The sequence below is a fragment of the Hyperolius riggenbachi genome, chromosome 10, assembly GCF_040937935.1.
Source record: "Hyperolius riggenbachi isolate aHypRig1 chromosome 10, aHypRig1.pri, whole genome shotgun sequence".
In the NCBI taxonomy this organism is placed as follows: domain Eukaryota; kingdom Metazoa; phylum Chordata; class Amphibia; order Anura; family Hyperoliidae; genus Hyperolius; species Hyperolius riggenbachi.
In genome coordinates this window covers 257,361,197-257,378,976 of record NC_090655.1, presented here as the reverse complement: position 1 = coordinate 257,378,976, position 17,780 = coordinate 257,361,197, and the positions used below count along the sequence as shown (strand labels likewise).

Below are 17,780 nucleotides of genomic sequence, written 5' to 3'. Positions count from 1 at the left end.
TAGACCAATCAGAAGTATAGAGTACAGAACAAGAGTTAGCAATATAATGTAGGCAGTAGAAAGATTACAACAAAACAATTATAACTAAAGAGATTACAATGTGATTTGGGCAGCAGTGCAAGACTAGGGGGTTTTGTGGGGGTGGTAGCTTGAGTTCAGCAGGAGGACAGCTTACATAGCTACATACTTATTTGGGTTGAAAAAAGACACACGTCCATCGAGTTCAACCAGGAAAAAAAAAAGTATAACACCAGTCTGCTCCCTCACATATCCCTGTTGATCCAGTGGAAGACAAAAAGCCCTTACAAGGCATGGTCCAATTAGCCCCAAAAGGGAAAAAATTCCTTCCCGACTCCAGATAGCAATCAGATAAAATCCCTGGATCAACACCACTGAGCATTACCTAGTAAATATAGCCATGGATGACTTTCAATGCAAGGAAAGCATCTAAGCCCCCTTTAAAATGCAGGTATAGAATTTGAAATAACTACTCCCTGTGGCAATGCATTCCACATCTTAATCACTCTTACTGTAAAGAACCCTTTCCTAAATACATGGCTAAAACATTTTTCCTCCATGCGCAGATCATGTCCTCTAGTCCTTTGTGAAAGCCTAGGGACAAAAAGCTTTTATATTGCCCTCTGATGTATTTTTACATGTTAATTACATTCCCTCTAAGGCGTCTTTTCTGCGGAAAGAAAGTGTTGAAATGTCTGGAGGTCTTGGTGGGGATGGATCTGTAGTGGCGACCCGAAGGCTTTGAATGGCTGCGAGGGAGTGATTGGCATGGAGGGGGCTGTAGGAAGCCCCAGGTATGCATAAAACTTTTATGTCCTGTCGTCTCAGGTACATTTTAATTTAAATCAATATATGCAGCTCTGAAGGTTGTAATGTTCACTTTTTAAATGTTTGTGTACACAACTGGTTAATCTACAAAACATCCATCTGTAGTACAACTCTCCTCTAAAACCACAATACCTAACATGGAAGAGTGCTCCTCATTCTCTCAACCAACCAGGGCCAGCACTGCTATAGAGGCAAAGGGGGCAATTTCCCCAGGGCCCCATCCTCTACAGGGGCCCCACACTGTTGACCCTGCCAAATGCTGCATTCCCCTTACAGTCGCACTGCTCTCCGGGTCCCTGCGAGTGTAATAGCTTTGGTAATTACTTATCTGTCCCAATAAGCAGGCAGCGGCTGCACAGTCCTGTACTCTGCAACACTCTGTCTCCCTCCCATTCTATTACCTGGTGCATTATGTGTAAACATGCGCTGGGTCATAGAGAACAAGGGAGACAGCATTCCTAGAGTGCATGGACTGTGCAGCCGCTGCCCAATGGGACATATAAGTAATTACCAAAGCTATTAGACTCACAGGGACCCAGGAAGCAGTTCTGTAATGGCCAGGGGGAAGGGAGGGGGAGTTGGTGTCTCAGGCAGGGGGGCCCCCATGCTTCAGTTTGCCCCAAGGCTCCGGGGCCCCTTAAACCAGCCCTGCAACCAACATCCCCCATCTGACACCCATGTATCATTGTAGGGGATCCCCTTTGTTTTACTGCATTCTAAAGCAAGATCAATATATCACACAGGATTGAGGGGTCATCCAAATTAGAATAATACTCTTAAATTGCTCCCCTAGTATCAAGTTTACAATACACTATGCAGCAAACAGGAGTGTCAGGTACAACAACTGTATACCATGTCCGCAGCAATGCCAAAGCGCGTTGTTAAAGGGTTACTAAAGGCAAAAAAAACAACAACAATTTAACTTACCTGGGGCTTCTTGCAAGCCCCCTGGAGTAATCTTGTGCCCGCACTGTCCTCCCGAGACACTCCAGCGAGCAGCAGTGACCCCCTGAAAGCTGTCTGGTCGGGACTAGTCAGAGGCTACTGCTCATGCGCAGCCCTTAGAGAGCTAAGCCGGGTGAGCTCTGCACATGCACAGTAGCGATTTTTGCATTCTGCACATGTGCAGAATGTACCTGGCAATGGGGATGCGGCAAGGAGGCATGTGGCCGGCCAGCTTTGCGGGGGTCACTGCTGCTGACTGAAGGGTTTCAAAGGACGACATGGGCACAGCATGATTCTAAAAGGCTGCAAGAAGCCCCAGGTAAGTTAAACTGCTTTTCTTTCTTTCTTTCCTTCCTTTCTTTCATTTTTTGCCTTTTAGATTTCCTTTAAGAAGTTGTTCTTGCAAAAGCATGTACAGTAGTTAGCATGCAACAGGCAGAGAGCACATACATAGAGCCATACAGAAGCTGTCAGCAGTGTTGGTGACTTACCACCTCCTCACCACCAGAACTCCTCCACACTGTCCTCCTGATCTGCAGACCCACTCACAGTGCTCTGGCTGCTAGATCCAGGGACAAGCTGGCCACCCCCACTGCTAATCACAACATTCCAGAAGGCAGGAAAAGGGGGCTGGTCAGGAATAGCTCTCCCCTGTTGGGAATTGATAGTACGCCCATAAACACATTGCACCACCCACTGCAGGCTTCCTCAGTGTCATGACATAGACCTCTCAGTCAGAATAAGATAACACACACACATTATACACACCTCGCACATTACGGTTACATCTAACATGGATGTCTCCCTGCCATTTCCCTTATCATCGTGTACTAGGCAGGGGTGCCCTTTATCTCCTCTACTTTTTGTTGTGGCATTAGTGCCTATGGCCATCCAGGTCTGGTTGTCAAGTGATTTAGTGGGTCTTCGGGTGAGTTGTTTAGAAGACAAAATTGCCCTCTGTGCTCATGACACCTTTCTTTTTCTGAATGACACTTCTGGGTTCTTAAGAACGGACTTATGTCTGATTCAGGACTTTGGTGATGTCTCAGGCCTCAAAATAAATTGAGACAAGTCCTCAGTTTTGCCCTTAAAAAGACATTGAAGTTGAAAAAATATGATATAATAATTTGCATGTGTAGTACAGCTAAGAAATAAAACATTAGGAGCAGAGACATATGTATAATATTGTTTCCAGTACAGGAAGAGTTAAAAAAAAACTCCAATTGTTATCTATGCAAAAGAGCCATTGAACTCCAGGACTTTCAAAGTTGCAGAAAGCTCTGTCTTCTGAAGCTTGTTATCTCAACTGTCAGTCATTGTATTGTTTTTTCTTCTGCAGAGGACAGGTCAAAAGTTCACTGGGCTGCTCTGTAAAATCATTTAGAATGCTGAGTAGTGTGTAAACTGCAAATATTAGAGAATGATGCAATGTTATAAAAAAAACAAAAAAAAAAACTATATAACTGAAAATAAATATTTGAGAATATTTTCTTTGCTTCTAATATTCTAGCAATTATCCGTACTACACAACCAATTCATTATATCATATTTTTTTCACTTCAGTGTCTCTTTAAATCCTAACTCTAATACAGCACCCTCTGATGTCCCTCTGCAATGGATATGATGAATTAAATACCTGGGTATCGCTGTCACCCTAGATCAGTGATCTGCAAACTTGGCTCTCCAGCTGTTAAAGAGAACCTGTACTGAGTAAAATTATTTAAAATAAACACATGAGGTAACTTCAAATGAACATTACATAGTTACCTTGCCATCAGTTCCTCTCAGAAGCTCACCTTTTTCTTCTTACAGTGATCCCTTCTAGTTCTGACAACATTTTGTCAGAACTGAAATATATCAGTTGCTGTCAGTTATATATGAGTTGCTGTCAGTTACAGCTGAGAGGAGAACTGATGTGTCCATGTTTCCCTATGGCTCAAGTGGGCGATGTTCCAGTTTAACAGTGTGCTGACCAGGAAGCTGTTAGGGGGTAATAGCCATTTTCAAAATGGAGGACGGAGAATTCCATTGATCACAGTGGACAAACCGGACGCAGGAGAGGAAAAATAGATTGAGGAGTAGACTACACAGGAGGTAAGTATGACTTGTGTATGTTTATTTTGATTTTTTATTTTCAGTTCAGGTTTTCTTTAAGGAACTACAAGTCCCACATGCATTTGCCTTTATGAATCATGACTGTGACTGTCTGACTCCCGCAATGCATTGTGGGACTTGTAGTTTCTTAACAGCTGGAGAGCCAAATTTGCAGATCACTGCCCTAGATCAAACACAGTTTGTCCGGCTCAACATTTTGCCCATTCTCCATCAATTTGAACTTAAATGCAAGACTTGGGCTTCTCTCCCTCTATCTCTCAAAGGCAGAGCCAACCTCATAAAAAAGATTATTTTGCCCAAATTTAACTATATATTACGCAATTCACCTTGCTGGATTTCCCAAAAATATTTTAACCAAATTGACCAAATTGTTTCCTCTTTCATTTGGGCAAACAAACTCCCACAAATTTCTCTTGAGACTTTGAAGCTGAAGGTTGATTGGGAGGGTTGGCTCTGCCTAATTTCTACTTACACTTTTTGGCAGCCATGTGTGTCATGGTAAGATGGTGGTTTGGGCGATCACCTATTAACCCTGCACTTATGAGGCCCTGACTTGCCTCCCATTCAGAGGTCCCAAGTGCTCTTATCCTATCACTCCTGCAATGTTTGCTACTTTTGGAGGCGTGGGAATGTGCTACCAAGCTAGTTAGGCAGCCGTGCCTGTTGTCACCCTTCACCCCCCTTTGGGGTAATCCACACCTGGAGCATTTTTTATCCATACCAGATCCCTCTTTGTGGGCGGCTTTGGCATTAAGAACCTACAACACATCCCCCCCCCCCCCCCAGGGCGTTCCGGTGCAGTTTAATGAGCTTAAAGAGGAACTGCTGTGAAAATAATGTAATAAAAAAGTGCTTGGTTTTTACAATAATTATGTATAAATGATTTTGTCAGTGTTTGCCCATTGTAAAATCTTTTCTCTCCCTGATTTACATTCAGACATTTATCACATGGTGACATTTTTACTGCTGGCAGGTGATGTCACTGGAAGATGCTGCTTGCATTTTTGGCAGTTGGAAACAGCTGTAAACAGCTGTTATTTCCCACAGTGCAACAAGGCTCCCACAGTATGATGTCAGTACCTCAGTGCTGTGAAGCGCTGACATCACACTATGGGAGGGGTTTCCCCACAATATCAGCCATACAGAGCCCCGACGATCCGTTTGAGAAATGGAATAGATTTCTCATGGGAAAGGCGGTGTCCACTACTGATTGGGTTGAAGTTCAATCCTTAGTTACAGTTTTTCTGTAAATACATGTATAGCCTGGATAATAGAATGTTCTTCTGGTTTTTACAGTTGCAACGTGCGATGCAGGCCCAATTTCACAATAATCCTCTGTCCATTGGCTTGAATTACTTAGAATCCCTTTATATCCTTGAAAGGGCTGATAAACCTCTCTCAGCTACCTATGATTGTTTGCTTTGTAATGAAGGCAGGAAAGTTGACTAATGCATTGATAGATGGCACGCTGAAGTCCGTGACTTGGATGCTGAGGATTTAGAGACCTCTATATCCGATCTTCAATCGGACTTAGTTTCTGCTAGAGAGGGAACAAAGAGTACCAGAGAGCACTGCACAAGAAGTAATACTATAATAAGGAAAATTTGCATTTCTAGAGCGTGTACTAGATTCTAAACCAAAGAGAAAAGATCTCACAACGCACCATCTTTGCCAAGCGTATGAAAAATATATAGTTTTATTAATCCTTAATAGTACATATAAAAGACTACACAATACAACACCATAGATTACACAAAACAGGGTAGACAAGAACAGTAATAAAAACACCCCATAATAAGGGTAGAGTGGCTGAGAAAATTAGTATTATTGTATATACACTGGCAATGTGGCAGCTAGCAGCAGGTGTCAAAAATGAAGATATAATTCATATATCACAATCAAAAGAGGGCAGAAGAACACAGTTATCCAAATACAGCAAGTGATCTCGTGCAAACAATTGTTAACAATGGCCCTGACAACCCAGAATCATTTGGTATAAGGCATAATAGTGAAACCAGCAGTGCAAGTATCAGAAATACACAATTAATCAGACAGATAATGTCAATAACAGTACTGTTTCAACCTATACAAACTAGTTATGCAAAATAGTGCAAGAAACAAAGTGCAATGATCAGCATGATAGGAAGGGAGGTCCTAATCTATAAAGTGCAACGGGAGAGTCAGTCCTAATGTCCAAATATTGCTTAGTGCCAGCGCAACAACAGCGGTAAACAATGCAAGTAACAGGGTCTCTTCCAATTTACCTGCTCGAAAGCCCCACGCCAGTGCCCATAGAGTGCGCCGCAGCCACCCTCAGAACGGAGGTCTGACACGTGTGACGCCGGCAAAACCGCCGGCTTCCTCAGAGACCACTGAGGAAGCACAGTTTCTGCTAGAGACAGATTATTCTCCTTAAAAATTCTACACCGTGTCTATTATACCCCGCTGCGTCTACACAAGATTAACTGCCTAACGACTGCTCCACGCCGATTGGTGTAAACAGCGCGGCAGCACCAGGGCCACTTCATACCGATTGGCGTAAATAGCTAGGAATGGAGATATAACAATAATAACATGCATTACCATAGCAACACCCGCATCACCCATGTACTGTGGAGTTGCACTAATTATGTAACATGCAGTACTTAGCTTGTGTTAGTACTGCTAATATTACCATGTGCTGCTTGCACCACCAGTCCATGGTTCAGGCCGATTGTGTCCTGTCCAGCACACACATGAATGCTATGCTTCACACGCACCATCTTCATCCTGCAGTTTGTATGTTTCAGTCAGTGTTCGCATGACTGTCCTCTGTGTACTCGTTTCCTCCCAGTCTCCTAACTGTGTATTATCTCTTTATATAATGTCCCACTGTCTCTGCGTCCTGCTTTGTCCCTGCGTCAGTGCCTTTAAACCTGCGTGCATGTGCCGGCTGATTGTAGGAGCTCTCTGCGTGTCCCTGTGGTTGCTATGGCAACAGGGACGCTGTGCACAGAGCTGATGGTAATTTGTTGCTCTGCCTAACTACTCTGGTGCGGCTCTTGTGTAATAAATGTATACTTTTCTTAAGAATAAATCATTTTTTCTTCACTCAGCTCTGTGGTTGCTATGGGAACGGGGACGCTGTGCGCAGAGCTGGTGATAAGTGGCGGCTCTCCCTTATGACTCGCGCAGTGAAAAAAAAAGAAGCTTCCGAGCTGAGTCAACGGAAGTTTTTTTTTTCTTTCATACACCGCGCGAGTCATAAGGGAGAGCCGCCACTTATCACCAGCTCTGCGTACAGCATCCCTGTTCCCATAGCAACCACAGGGACGCATGCAGCACTCCTACAATCAGCCAGCACATGCGCAAATGTTTAAAAGAACAAGATGCGGCTCTCCCACATGCCCTCTCGCATGCTACCTAATAAAACCCCTGTGTCTCTGCGTCCCATGTCCGTGTGTGTTTTTCTGTAGTGCGCATGTGCAGGGGCGCAGAGACACTGAAGGGGAGTGACGCGGCTTGCAGGGGAGGACAGGGCCAAGGGGCGGACGTGTGCACGCGCGGCAGGCGCATGTGCAGTGACATGCGACAGTGACAGACCTAGAGCCCGTTTTTAAACGGGCTTAGGTCAGCTAGTTATCATATAATACCTCATAACTGTATAATATATGTATATGTATGTATATATATAGTGGGTTGCAAAAGTATTCGGCCCCCCTGAAGTTTTCCACATTTTGTCACATTACTGCCACAAACATGCATCAATTTTATTGAAATTCCACGTGAAAGACCAATATAAAGTGGTGTACATGTGAGAAGTGGATCGAAAATTATACATGATTCCAAACATTTTTTTTACAAATCAATAACTGCAAAGTGGGGTGTGCGTAATTATTCGGCCCCCTGAGTCAAGACTTTGTAGAACCACCTTTTGCTGCAATTACAGCAGCCAGTCTTTAAAGGTATGTCTCTACCAGCTTTGCACATCTAGAGACTGAAATCCTTGCCCATTCTTCTTTGCAATACAGCTCCAGCCGAGTCATATTAGATGGTCAGAGTTTGTGAACAGCAGTTTTCAGATCTTGCCACAGATTCTCGATTGGATTTAGATCTGGACTTTGACTGGGCCATTCTAACACATAGATATGTTTTGTTTTAAACCATTCGATTGTTGCCCTGGCTTTATGTTTAGGGTCATTGTCCTGCTGGAAGGTGAACCTCCGCCCCAGTCTTAAGTATTTTACAGACTCGAAGAGGTTTTCTTCTAAGTTTGCCCTGTATTTGGCTCCATCCATCTTCCCATCAACTCTGACCAGCTTCCCTGTCCCTGCTGAAGAGATGCCCCCCCCCCCTGAGCATGATGCTGCCACCACCATATTTGACAGTGGGGATGGTGTGTTCAGAGTGATGTGCAGTGTTAGTTTTCTGCCACACATAGCGTTTTGCATTTTGGCCAAAAAGTTCCATTTTGGTCTCATCTGACCAGAGCACCTTCTTCCACATGGTTGCTGTGTCCCCCACATGGCTTGTGGCAAACTGCAAACGGGACTTCTTATGCTTTCTGTTAACAATGGCTTTCTTCTTGCCACTCTTCCATAAAGGCCAACTTTGTGCAGTGTATGACTAATAGTTGTCCTATGGACAGAGTCTCCCACCTGAGCTGTAGATCTCTGCAGCTCGTCCAGAGTCACCATGGGCCTCTTGACTGCATTTCTGATCAGCGCTCTCCTTGCTCGGCCTGTGAGTTTAGGTGGATGGCCTTGTCTTGGTAGGTTTACAGTTGTGCCATACTCCTTCCATTTCTGAATGATCGCTTGAACAGTGCTCCGTGGGATGTTCAAGGCTTTGGAAATCTTTTTGTAGCCTAAGCCTGCTTTAAATTTCTCAATAACTTGATCTCTGACCTGTCTTGTGTGTTCTTTGGACTTCACTGTGTTGTTGCTGCCAATATTCTCTTAGACAACCTCTGAGGCCCTCACAGAGCAGATGTATTTGTACTGACATTAGATTACACACAGGTGCACTCTATTTAGTCATTAGCACTCATCAGGCAATGTCTATAGGCAACTGACTGCACTCAGATCAAAGGGGGCCGAATAATTACGCACACACCACTTTGCATTTATTTATTTGTAAAAAATGTTTGGAATCATGTATGATTTTCTTTTCACTTCTCACGTGTACACCACTTTGTGTTGGTCTTTCATGTGGTATTCCAATAAAATTGATGCATATTTGTGGCAGTAATATGACAAAATGTGGAAAACTTCAAGGGGGCCGAATACTTTTGCAAGCCACTGTGTATGTGTGTGTATATATATATATATATATATATATATATATATATATATATATATATATATATATATATGCTATGGATTAGCGGCGCCCCTAGTATTTCCTCACAAGGGTTGTTGATGTATGCATTCAGTCAGAGGATTCCCCAGGTCCTTAGTGCAATATAGAATGTCCACAAGGGCCTGCAGCACACAATGCTTTCTATTGGAGCCAAACAAAGATTTGTACAGGCAGTTTCGGGCATCCCCGTCCTTTGTGAAGCTAATCACAAACAGGAAATAGAACAATATATAAAAAAAAAAAATATATATATATATATATATATATATATATATATATATATATATACACATACATACATACATACACGCAGACACACACTTCCACAATGGAAGTGAACTCATAGTTGCATGGATACCAGTCCAAACAAACAAAAACTGTGACATCTCCAGTGTTAAATCACACGTTTAACTGTAAGTAAAAGTAGAAAATAAGTCCATATTCAGAACAAACCAGTGGTTCCATTGTGATGTAGAAAACATCCATGGTGACCTAAAACAATCACAAAAACAAATGCAGGTCATATTCCTTATTCAATCCAGACGCAAACAAAGTCCCTAATTTATCTATCCAAAACACTTCATGTTTTAATTTTGTGATGCGGTCACCACCTCTCCTCAATTTTGATATATAGTCTATCACCATACATTTGAGATCACTATCCTTGTGTCTCTTGTCCATACAGTGCTTGGCCACTGGAAGCTCACTATGTTTACCACTGTACATATAAATAGTCATAAAGGTCTCTTGCAATAATTCCTTTTTTAAGGGAATCCTCCAATATACACCCCAATGTGGTTTTCATACTGTTAATAGGATCCCCAGGGAGGCGTTTATACACAGAGCTATCCGATAATTGAGAACGTATTTCATTTTCATAATCTCTCATATTTAATATGACAAGGGCTCCGCCCTTGTCGGCCGGTTTCACAATAATGTCTTTCCGGGTACCAAGTTTCAACAAGGCAGAACGTTCAGCTTCAGACAGGTTATGCAATGTATAATCAGTGGGGGGGGGGGGGGGGGGGAGGCATCTAACAGTGCCTTGATATCTCTAGAGACTCTAGTTATAAAGGCCTCAACCCCTGAATTAGTAGTTGGTGGTACAAATTTACTGCGAGGAGACAGACTAAAAAAGCGGCTTGACAAACTGGAGGGACCTCCTCCTCTATTTACCCCTGGGCATAGGGCAAAGTGGGCCTTAAAGTGGATCTGAGAAAAACTTTTACTCATTGTACATTTGGGTTCCTTTCATATAGTTTATAGGGCATTCCTCAAGCCAAATACTTTTTTTTGTTTTGTTTTAATACTCCAATTCCCTATAAACTAAACAAGCCTCACCCACAGCTTCAGAGTGCCTTGGCATTCTCAGACTCATGTACCAAGAATTATGGGAGCTCAGTCTGGGCAGGAGGAGGAGGAGGTTACTAGCCAGAGATTTCAGAGGCAGAGGGAAGGAGGGAGGAGGAGAGGGGAGTGAAGTTTTCACAGGCTGAGGGCTGGAGATGCTATCAGTTTGCCTGTGTTCAAACAGAACATGGCAACCCTCATTGTATCACATGAATAAATAATCATAAACTGTTGAAGCTGTTTGCAGCTAGATTTGCTGTGTAAACTATCTAAACTTTAGATAAAAAACTAACTATAACAAGTAACTTGTCTATATGTCTTATCTCGGATCCACTTGAAGTCTGATCTGACGGTACAATCTGTACATGTCTTGCTGAAGTAAAAACCTGTCCATAGTAGTCTTAGGGGTGAATCCCCACTATATATTATTGTCACATAACTCCTGACTGTATATTATCATCATATAACTCATAACTGTATATTATTGCCATATAACTCCTGACTGTATGTTATTGTCATATACAGTAACTCTTAACTGTATATTATTGGAAAATAACTCATGACTATATATTGTTGTCATATAATAACTCGTAACTACATATTGTGATAAAACTCGTAACTGTATATTATTGTAATATAACTCATGACTGTATCTTAGTGTCATATAATAAGTTTCTGGTTTCTCAGTCTGCTGTAACCAAAACATGCAAATAAAGCACCTTTGTGATGAAAGATCTTTATTGATTTTACAAGAGTTTTCTGCAGCATTTCACAGGGGGTAGCACTGAGGAGTTATAGGACCACAATCCGCTCACAGGAAACATCTCTAATGTTGGAATTAACATTTAAATTTCACTAAGCATACACATTTCCACAGGCATGAAACCGAGCTAATCCAACACAGTCACTGCTGGTTAATTTACTGGCAGCACACTGATCAGTTCTACAAACCCAGCTTTCCATCCTCACCCCAGCCTCACAGAGATCAGTCTGTGTTTTGCTCTTTTTGTGACTGGAAATAATTGTGGTAAAGTAGAAACAACTGCAGGAGGGATGGTATGATTGTAACTAGTATATTTGCAGTCACATTTTACTGCAGATTATTAACATAATCCCAATCAGAACCAATTATATAGTCTCAGCATTGCTGAGTTAAGGTGCGTAAACATGCCTGATTTCTTCAAACTATGGGTCGTCAGACCCGCCAGCGGAGTGGCCGTTCTGACGACAGTTTGCTGGTGTGTACAGTCTGACGGCAGGCTGATAAGGCTGGTTTTGACCGATCCACCGAGCGGATCAGTCAAAACCAGCCTTATTAGCCTGCTGACAGACTGTACACACCGGCAAACTGTCGTCAGAATGGCCACCCCGCGGGCGAGCCGGACGACCCATAGTTTGAAGAAATCAGGTGTGTGTACGCACCTTTAGAAGCCATGGTCAAGAAGCTGTTTGAACAGCTCACTGAGGGCACCAGTGACATGTAAACCTCACTGCATGGTCCTAAGGCTGTTATTCTACTGCAGAACTCAGCACAGACACCCCAATTCTCTGGCCCTTCTGCCTCCTCGGCCTGCATTAGCACTGGGCCAGTATTTGTCAGGACAGAACCCGTTCATAGTGAGATTCAGGATTGTACATCAGCCAGCCACATATGGGAGTTTGTCTCTTGTGTTGTCACCTATGAAATATGATTTTACTTTCCCTCCACCATTCCTTTAGATTGTAAGCTCACAAGGGGAGGGCTCTCTCACCCTTTTGCGTCTTGGAATTTTTTATTTTTTTTATTCTGTTATACATTTTATTCATAATGTTACATTTGTCACTGTTATTACCAAATATTTATTTTGTACCAGTGTTCATAGCTGATGTATACCATTGCCTGTGTTATCATGTACCCTATGTTTGTTTTTGGTATTTTGTACGGCGCCATGGAATATGTTAATGCTAAATCAATAATAATAATAATTTCATGAGTAAAATGCAACATTTTATACACTGATATTCCCTTAAAGTGAACCTTAACTGAGAGTGATATGGATGTTTCCTTTTAAATAATACCAGTTGCCTGGCAGTCCTGCTGATCTCTTTGGCTACAGTAGTATCTGAATCACACACCTGAAACAAGCATGCAGCTAATCCAGTCCGACTTCAGTCAGAGCATCTGGTCTGCATGCTTGTTGAGGGGCTGTGGCTAAAAGTATTAGAGATAAAGGAACAGCAGAAGACTCAGGCAACTGGTATTATTTTAACAGGAAAAATCCCTATCCTTCTTAGTTTAGTTCCCTTTAACTGAGGTCAGAGCTCATGGGAGTCCAGAAGACCTTATAATATCTTTGTAGATGAGTCAAGGCAGTATAATGGAGAAAATCTGCTAGAAACAAATTATTTCACTGAGTACAGGAATACAGCTTCTCACTCCTGTGCGTTCTCTCATGTGTAATAAGATGTCCTCTCTGTGCAAAACATTTCCCACACTCAGCACATGAATAGGGCTTCTCGCCAGTGTGCCTTCTCTCATGTACGACAAGCACTGATTTGTGAGCAAAACTTTTCCCACACTCAGTACAGGAAAATGGCTTCTCTCCAGTGTGACATCTCACATGTCTGACAAGCTGTGCCTTTTCTATAAAACATTTCCCACACTCAGCACATGAATGCAGCTTCTCACCAGTGTGAGTTTTCTCGTGTGTAAGAAGTTGTCCTTTCTGTACAAAACATTTCCCACACACAGCACACGAATATGGCCTCTCTCCAGTGTGAGATCTCTTATGTCTGCTAAGGTGTGACTTCAGTGAAAAACATTTTCCACACTCAACACAGGAATATGGCTTCTCACCAGTATGTGTTCTCTCATGTACAACAAGTGCTGCTTTATAAACAAAGCATTTCCCACACTCAGCACATGAATATGGCTTCTCACCAGTGTGAGATCTCTCATGTATGACAAGCACTGATTTTCGGGGAAACCATTTTCCACACTCAGCACATGGAAAGGGCTTCTCACCAGTGTGGGATCTCTCATGTCTGACAAGATGTCCTTTCTGTATAAAACATTTCCCACACTCAGCACATGAATAAGGCTTTTCACTAGTGTGAGATCTCTCGTGTATGACAAGTTGTTCTTTCTGTACAAAACATTTCCCACATGCAGAACATGAAAAGGGCTTCTCACCAGTGTGACATTTTTTATGTCTGACAAGGTGTGATTTTAGTGCAAAACATTTCCTACATTCAGCACATGAATAGGGCTTCTCTCCAGTGTGAGATTTCTCATGTGTGACAAGGTGTGATTTCAGTGCAAAACATTTCCCGCATTCAGGACACGAATAGGGCTTCTCTCCGGTGTGAGCCCTCATATGTATGACAAGACCTGAATTCCATACAAAACATTTTCCACATGTAGAACAGGAATAAGACCCTCCAGCAGGGGGAGAGCTGTGCTGGGGATGAGGCCCCTTAGGATTAGACAGGTGAGGGGAGTCTGGCAGAATATTTAAGGTAGCCAGGATATCTGCAGGAGACTCTTGTCCAGTGACATCATCATCCGTTGTACAGTCTGTGGATACAGAGAGACGAGTCTCTGAGAGGTTCCTGATGCCAGGACTCCGCCCTGCAAATAGAGAAACATCATCACTTCCTGTTAGAGAATTCTGAGAGTAACAATTATACGAATGTAAAGAAAATAACTTGCGTTTTCAGACACTCACAGTAGCGACTGTTATGTTAAAAAAAATTAGGACACCCTATGAATATATGTGTTTTTGTAAAATTCAACTGAAGAAAACTTTTTAAAATCTTCTACAAAATGTAATTGTACAAAAATGCATTTTCTAGTGAGGAGTCATCAGGGCATTCCCACATCAATCCCCACTTAAAGGAATACTGTAGGGGGGTCGGGGGAAAATGAGTTGAACTTACCCGGGGCTTCTAATGGTCCCCCGCAGACATCCTGTGCCCACGCAGCCACTCACCAATGCTCCGGCCCCACCTCCGGTTCACTTCTGGAATTTCAGACTTTAATGTTTGAACACCACTGCGCCTGCATTGCCATGTCCTCGCTCCCACTGACGTCACCAGGAGTGTATTGCTCAGTCCCAGTATGGTCTGTGCCTGCGTAGTACGCTCCTAGTGACAACAGCTGGAGCAAGGACATGGCAAAGTAGGCGCAGTGGTTTTCAGACTTTAAAGTCTGAAATTCCAGAAGTGAACCGGAGGCGGGGCCGGAGCATCGGTGAGTGGCTGCGCAGGCACAGGATGTCTGCGGGGGACCATTAGAAGCCCCGGGTAAGTTCAACTCATTTTCCCCCGACCCCCCTACAGTATTCCTTTAAAGGGAGTTGTAACATCCAAAGAAAAAATTGCCTAAAAAATTGTTAGTGCCCAAAATATATTTGTAAACATTTTTTTTCTAAAATAGGTCCCTATATGTCCCGTTTTTTTTTTTTTTTTTAATTAACCTGGTCTGTATGTCTGTGCTAAACTGCTCAGTGCCAACATGATTGTGGGAAGTCTTTTTTTAGTTACAGTAACAAGCTTATGTCAAAATGCAAATGACAGAAACTTCCCATTTTAGATAAGGTAAGGACACTAGGACCAGGAGGTAACTAGATCCCCACCCCCCTCTTTGATAAGTTTACACAGTGATGTACACCTGTTATCAGGTTATGTTAGCTGTAGGAGGGACAGTAAGCTGTAAAATAAGCAGTAAATAAACACTGAGCTGAGTTTATTAAGAAAAAAAGAGGAAAATGGCAGAAGTGATGTCCCTTTTGGCATCACAGAGAAAGAGTGAAGATGGAAACTAACAGAAATATTATTCTCTTGTCACATTTCTCTTAAATCTGACAGTGAACACAAAAAACAACAAGAACAGTTAAGCTAAAGAAATAACGTCTTATTTGATGATTTATATTATTATTTCATTTAATATGGAGTTTCATCCCACTTTAAGATGTCTCAAACCTCACACAGATGTATGACATCAGGTGAACATAGTTGGAACATCATCACCCAGCTCCATGCCACATCCACCAAGACCTCAAGGCACAAGAACACTTTTTTTCCTCTGCTGTCAAACTCTTGAACTCTTGCTATGCCTCCACCTCTCCTGCAGTCACCCTCTCTTTTATACCACCAGAAGCTGCAGCCATTGCTGCTGCTGCTACCTGACAGCTGTTATTGTTATCACTGACCTATTTTGATTGCCATGCTGTACCACAGATGCTTTTATTGTTAATCTGTTCTGGTCTTCCTCCTATTCTGTGCCCTGTATGTTCCCTAAATGAGCCAAATACTATTCCAGGTGCAACCCAGTCATGTTTGGCTAATAAAATTGATTCTGATTCTAAAGGAGGTCTGCAGTTTGAACATTTAGTTTGGAGGGCACCTGACCATTGATATGAGAGTGAGCCCATGGTGAGATAAAAAGAGACATTAGAGGCCTTCAGCAAGAAGATTGTTGAAGATTCCGGCATCTTATAAATCTGCAGAGAGTTTAGAAAATTCTCAAAAGATTTAGAAGTCAGTCATTCCACTGTCTGAAAAATATTCTATAAGTGGAAGACTTTCAAAACAACTGCCAACATGCACAGGTCTGGCCATTTACACAAGCTGCAAGATGCTAAAAGTAGTCTCCAAAAATGTAATCAGGGGACCTAGAGCAGGGTCTGTTGATGTTAAAGTGTATGCGTCTACAGTCAGAAAGAGACTGCACAACAACAACTTGCATGGGAGGTATGTAAGGTACAGGGATGATTTTAGGTAAAAATAGGCCTTGGGCAAAAATTAATTTGGTGCCCCTTAAATTTTCACACTGTACAGACCATAAACTTCTGACCTCTACAGTTCCCAGATTTGTAAAGTCCCTGTGGAGCTTGGGGTAATTACCCAGTTGTACCCTATGGAAGCTCTGGCCCTGCAAGGAGAAAAACTTTGCTCTTTAAGAGAAACAACAATCTCAGACTGAAGTTTGCCAGAGAGAACACAGACAAAGACTAGGCCTTCCCGAAATAATGTTCATTGAACAGATGAGCCTAAAATGTAATTATTTGGAAAGCAGTACATAAGACACCAAATGGGTGTAAACCATATAGAACATTTCAGGTAAACAAACCTCAAACCAACTGGGAAACATGGAGGTGTCTCACTGCAGTTATTTCAGCCAAAGTGGGTAACATTTATTATTATCCTTTCATCCCATGTATTCTCTCCCAACTTTCACCTACCCATCCACCCCTCACCTATCCTTTCATCTCATGCCTATTCACACGTCTCTCACCTACCCATCCACCCCTCACCTATCCTTCCACCCCATGTCTCCTCTCCCTTCTCTCACCTTCTCATCTACCCCTCATCTATCCATCCTTCCTAAAGTGGTAACATTAAGTCACCTCTGCGGTGACCAATCTGGTTACAGTAATGTACAGTGACCATTATCAGCTTATTACAGGCCAGTAACACTAAGTCACCCCTACTGTGACCAATCTGTGTACAGTAATGTACAGTGACCATTATCAGCTTATTAAAGGCCAGTAACACCAAGTCAACCCTACTGTGACCAATCTGTGTACAGTAATGTACAGTGACCATTATCAGCTTATTACAGGCCGGTAACACTAAGTCACCCCTACTGTGACCAATCTGTGTACAGTAATGTACAGTGACCATTATCAGCTTATTACAGGCCAGTAACACTAAGTCACCCCTACTGTGACCAATCTGTGTACAGTACTGTACAGTGACCATTATCAGCTTATTACAGGCCGGTAACACTAAGTCACCCCTACTGTGACCAGTCGATGTACAGTAATGTACAGTGACCATTATCAGTTTGTTACAGGCCAGTAACACTAAGTCACCCCTACTGTGACCAATCTGTGTACAGTAATGTACAGCGACTCATTATCAGCTTATTACAGGCTGGTAACACTAAGTCACCCCTACTGTGACCAATCTGTGTACAGTAATGTACAGTGACTCATTATCAGCTTATTACAGGCCAGTAACACTAAGTCACCCCTACTGTGACCAGTCTGTGTATAGTAATGTACAGTGACCATTATCAGCTTATTACAGGCCGGTAACACTAAGTCACCCCTACTGTGACCAATCTGTGTACAGTAATGTACAGTGACCATTATCAGCTTATTACAGGCCGGTAACACTAAGTCACCCCTACTGTGACC

The 17,780-nt window shown here is 42.6% G+C and overlaps 1 protein-coding gene across 1 annotated transcript in view; it reads right to left on the bottom strand.

Moving 5' to 3' along the window:
• LOC137535280 (zinc finger protein 208-like) overlaps positions 1 to 17,780 on the bottom strand; it is a 171,541-nt gene that overhangs the window by 85,261 nt on the left and 68,500 nt on the right. The window contains exon 5 of the mRNA XM_068257100.1: positions 13,043 to 14,014. Within this exon, the coding sequence (XP_068113201.1) occupies positions 13,043 to 14,014 (972 nt within the window). The remainder of the gene's footprint in view (positions 1 to 13,042; positions 14,015 to 17,780) is intronic.